The sequence below is a fragment of the Lottia gigantea genome (genome assembly GCF_000327385.1).
Source record: "Lottia gigantea unplaced genomic scaffold LOTGIsca_184, whole genome shotgun sequence".
Lineage (NCBI taxonomy): Eukaryota > Metazoa > Mollusca > Gastropoda > Lottiidae > Lottia > Lottia gigantea.
In genome coordinates this window covers 263,537-267,403 of record NW_008708335.1, presented here as the reverse complement: position 1 = coordinate 267,403, position 3,867 = coordinate 263,537, and the positions used below count along the sequence as shown (strand labels likewise).

Below are 3,867 nucleotides of genomic sequence, written 5' to 3'. Positions count from 1 at the left end.
CTGATGTGTCAATATGCAAAATTTCCCATTCTTCTCCTTTTCCTCCATTATGAATTCTGTCTGCACCTACTAATTTTTCAGCATATTTGGTTGATTCTATGAATCGGGAACGTCCAGAACTCACCAATCGAGAGGTCCCTAGTAGTCCAGCTTGTTTATCATAATATAAAATGGGCAAGTTTAAAAATTAAAATTCAAAATACATGCATACAATTTATATTTTATCTTATAATTAGTCTAATTATTATCCCAAGTTTTTTCCAGTAAGAAATTTTGAGAGTAAACTTGTTACATTATTCTAAAAAATCTAACTTGATGATTTTAGTGTTCCAGTCAACTGGAATTTTAAATTTAGTTTTATTATCCAATCAGATTACTGTATTTCTTAAAATCTGGATTTTATCTTTGAGAATAAGGCCCCTGGATGCATAAATTAAATTTGCCACCACTTGGTATTTTGATAATAGGAACTATCCATGAAGTCTATTTGCAGACGTTGTTTTTAAAATCATCTTTCATCTGTTGTAATAATACTGGACTCAGTAAAACATCTAAACTTGTCATAGCTAAACCTTTAGCTACAGATAGAGTATAACCTTGGGCTGTCAACGAACCTGAAAAATATAGAATATAAGCCTGTAAGTTAAAAGACAAGAGAAATGACATGGGTTGGGGTAGGCTTAACTAATAGTTGTACAAAGAAACGAGAAACCTATCCTCAAATGTTTTTTGGTACTTGTGGGGGCACAGAGACATTTGAGAATATCTGGTAGTATCTTAATGGATTCATTATTTGTCATACTGAAAGTTCTCAAAAAATAGCGATTTAAAAATGGATCAGAGCATCTCTCATGATCACTGACATTTTATATTAAAAGAGCTTATATTACAGCTGAGGAACATTTAGGGTTAAATATGTTAGGCTAGGTGCTTGCTAGAGTCAGTCCAGTGTCCTATCATATACTCTTATCACAGGACAGGTTAAATATGTTAGGCTAGGTGCTTGCTGGAGTCAGTCCAGTGTCCTATCATATACTCTTATCACAGGACAGGTTAAATATGTTAGGCTAGGTGCTTGCTGGAGTCAGTCCAGTGTCCTATCATATACTCTTATCACAGGACAGGTTAAATATGTTAGGCTAGGTGCTTGCTAGAGTCAGTCCAGTGTCCTATCATATACTCTTATCACAGGACAGGTTAAAAGGCTAGGTGCTTGCTGGAGTCAGTCCACTGTCCTATCATATACTCTTATCACAGGACAGGTTAAATATGTTAGGCTAGGTGCTTGCTAGAGTCAGTCCAGTGTCCTATCATATACTCTTATCACAGGACAGGTTAAATATGTTAGGCTAGGTGCTTGCTGGAGTCAGTCCAGTGTCCTATCATATACTCTTATCACAGGACAGGTTAAATATGTTAGGCTAGGTGCTTGCTGGAGTCAGTCCACTGTCCTATCATATACTCTTATCACAGGACAGGTTAAATATGTTAGGCTAGGTGCTTGCTGGAGTCAGTCCAGTGTCCTATCATATACTCTTATCACAGGACAGGTTAAATATGTTAGGCTAGGTGCTTGCTGGAGTCAGTCCAGTGTCCTATCATATACTCTTATCACAGGACAGGTTAAATATGTTAGGCTAGGTGCTTGCTGGAGTCAGTCCAGTGTCCTATCATATACTCTTATCACAGGACAGGTTAAATATGTTAGACTAGGTGCTTGCTGGAGTCAGTCCAGTGTCCTATCATATACTCTTATCACAGGACAGGTTAAATATGTTAGGCTAGGTGCTTGCTAGAGTCAGTCACGTTATGGGACGACAGGTAGGTAGGGCTAGAAGTCCTAGACTATGTGCTTCCAAAAGTTGGCCCAAGGTTTTCACCCCCTAATGCCCAACTTACCAGAAGCTGTTGTAAATTCGTGGGTATGATTAACAGCAGTGGTACCGATATCAAATTTAGGATGAAGACTAGGCACTGTGTGTGAGACGTTCCCCATATCGGTTGATCCACCGTGTTTATTGACTATAGCAGGGTCTGTATCAAACTTCACTCCGACTTGGGTAGCGTTAGATTCAAACAGTGATGCCAACGTGTTATTAGAAAGGAGTGAAGAATAAGGTTTGTCTGAATATTTCGTTTCGACTAGGTAGTTGTTGATATCACAGACTAGGTAGTTGTTGATATCACAGACTAGGTAGTTGTTGATATCACAGACTAGGTAGTTGTTGATATCACAGACTAGGTAGTTGTTGGTAGATGAAAAATGAACGTCTACTTCCAGCACAAACTGATATCATTGACTAGGTATATCCAAAGGGATATACTCGTTTAAATATTAGGTTTTTCCAGAAGATGGAGCTTTATGTCAGCTGTCTAAATATTTATTTTACCAGCTGATAGATCTATATCTAATACATAACATTTCTCAAGATGAAAATTGATGCCATGTTCTCTTACAATGTAATACAAACACACTTCTTTAGTTTGGGCTATCAATTCCACAGTGAAATGAGATGATATGAATGGAGTTTTACATCCTATTTTTTCTGCAGCCAGGTCAAGGGCAGATAACAATGCTTTCCTAGTGTCACTGAATTGTACAGCCTGAAGAATATTCATTAATGCCCTTGTTACCTTTCATATTACAAGTAAATCAACATTTTCAATGTACTTTGACGTGGTCAGACAGCGTATGCTTATTTTTCTAGACACCTGATACCACTCTTCTTTATGAAATACTTACTCACTTGTGATTGATATACTTCTTCATATGAAAAGTTCTTAAGCTGCTATCATTGTCTCTCCAAACTGTTGAATTTCAAGTTTTTTCAATGGTTTTTATTAAAGAGATTGTAAAGAGATTTTCTAAAAATTTTATGTGTATTAGGGACACTGATAGCATCAATTTGCATCATTCTAATTTCCAATCAGTCGTCTGTGGTTCCTGAAATTCCTCTAAAACGAAGTGTTTATGACATCACTAATCGCTAAGTCCATATGTGATAAAGCATATTTTGCGATTAGTGACGTCACCAAACACTTAGTTTTAGTGAAATTGCAGAAAATGCAGTTTAGATCATTAGTACTGTTTTGTTTATTAGACAGTAGTTTGTATTAACTTACCGTACAGCCAGTGGCAGTAGCAGCAGCCTGGATACAAGCGTCTATTTTACTGTTTAAAACTGTTATCTCAGTGTTAGATGGTGCTCTAATATAATATAAGAGTTCAGTGTAATCTGGAATTATATTGGGTTTCTCTCCTCCTTTTGTTATTACACCTAAACAAAGAGACGAAGAAATTAGACATAAAAATATAATACCCAGAACATAGGTAAATTGTCTTTTGGCCTTCAGGTTTATTTAAAGGGACAGGTGTGCCATTTTGGGAGGTTTGATTTTCATCTTGAACATATATGAATAGTCTTGAGAAGTAGTAGAAATGTACGAAAATTGCATAATTCCTTTAAATATATATCAAACTAGGAATTTTACTCACTATTTCTATATATGTCTTTTCTATATATCACAGAGTATCTTAAATTGACGAGTCGTCATTTTAACATTCAAACATGGATAATTCTGGGCACACATATGGATTTGAAGGCTCCAATTTCGACGGCGGCCTATGAACACCATTACTACCATGTAGGCTTGCTCTCTCACGCTGTTACACAGAGATGAACTACATTGGTGATTGGATTCTGGTAACTAGGGCAACCGTGTAGTTTCGTTCGATGTCAACAGTCTAGTTGAAAACATCCTCAGAAATGGAGAATACAATGAAATTATAGGAATGAATACAGGGTTTGTAGCCTCAGTGGTCAGCACTGATAGAATAACTTTTATGGGGGACATACGCCATTTTTT

At 36.6% G+C, this 3,867-nt stretch overlaps 1 protein-coding gene across 1 annotated transcript in view; it reads right to left on the bottom strand.

Moving 5' to 3' along the window:
* Positions 1 to 483: 483 nt before the first annotated feature.
* The window catches only part of LOTGIDRAFT_226550 (hypothetical protein), a gene marked incomplete at its 3' end in the record, with an annotated part of 7,392 nt that continues 4,008 nt past the window's right edge, over positions 484 to 3,867 (bottom strand). Inside the window, exons 5-7 of the mRNA XM_009052503.1 lie at positions 3,120 to 3,278; positions 1,900 to 2,142; positions 484 to 614 (exon numbers count right to left, since the gene is read on the bottom strand). Coding sequence (XP_009050751.1) covers positions 484 to 614; positions 1,900 to 2,142; positions 3,120 to 3,278 — 533 coding nt within the window. The remainder of the gene's footprint in view (positions 615 to 1,899; positions 2,143 to 3,119; positions 3,279 to 3,867) is intronic.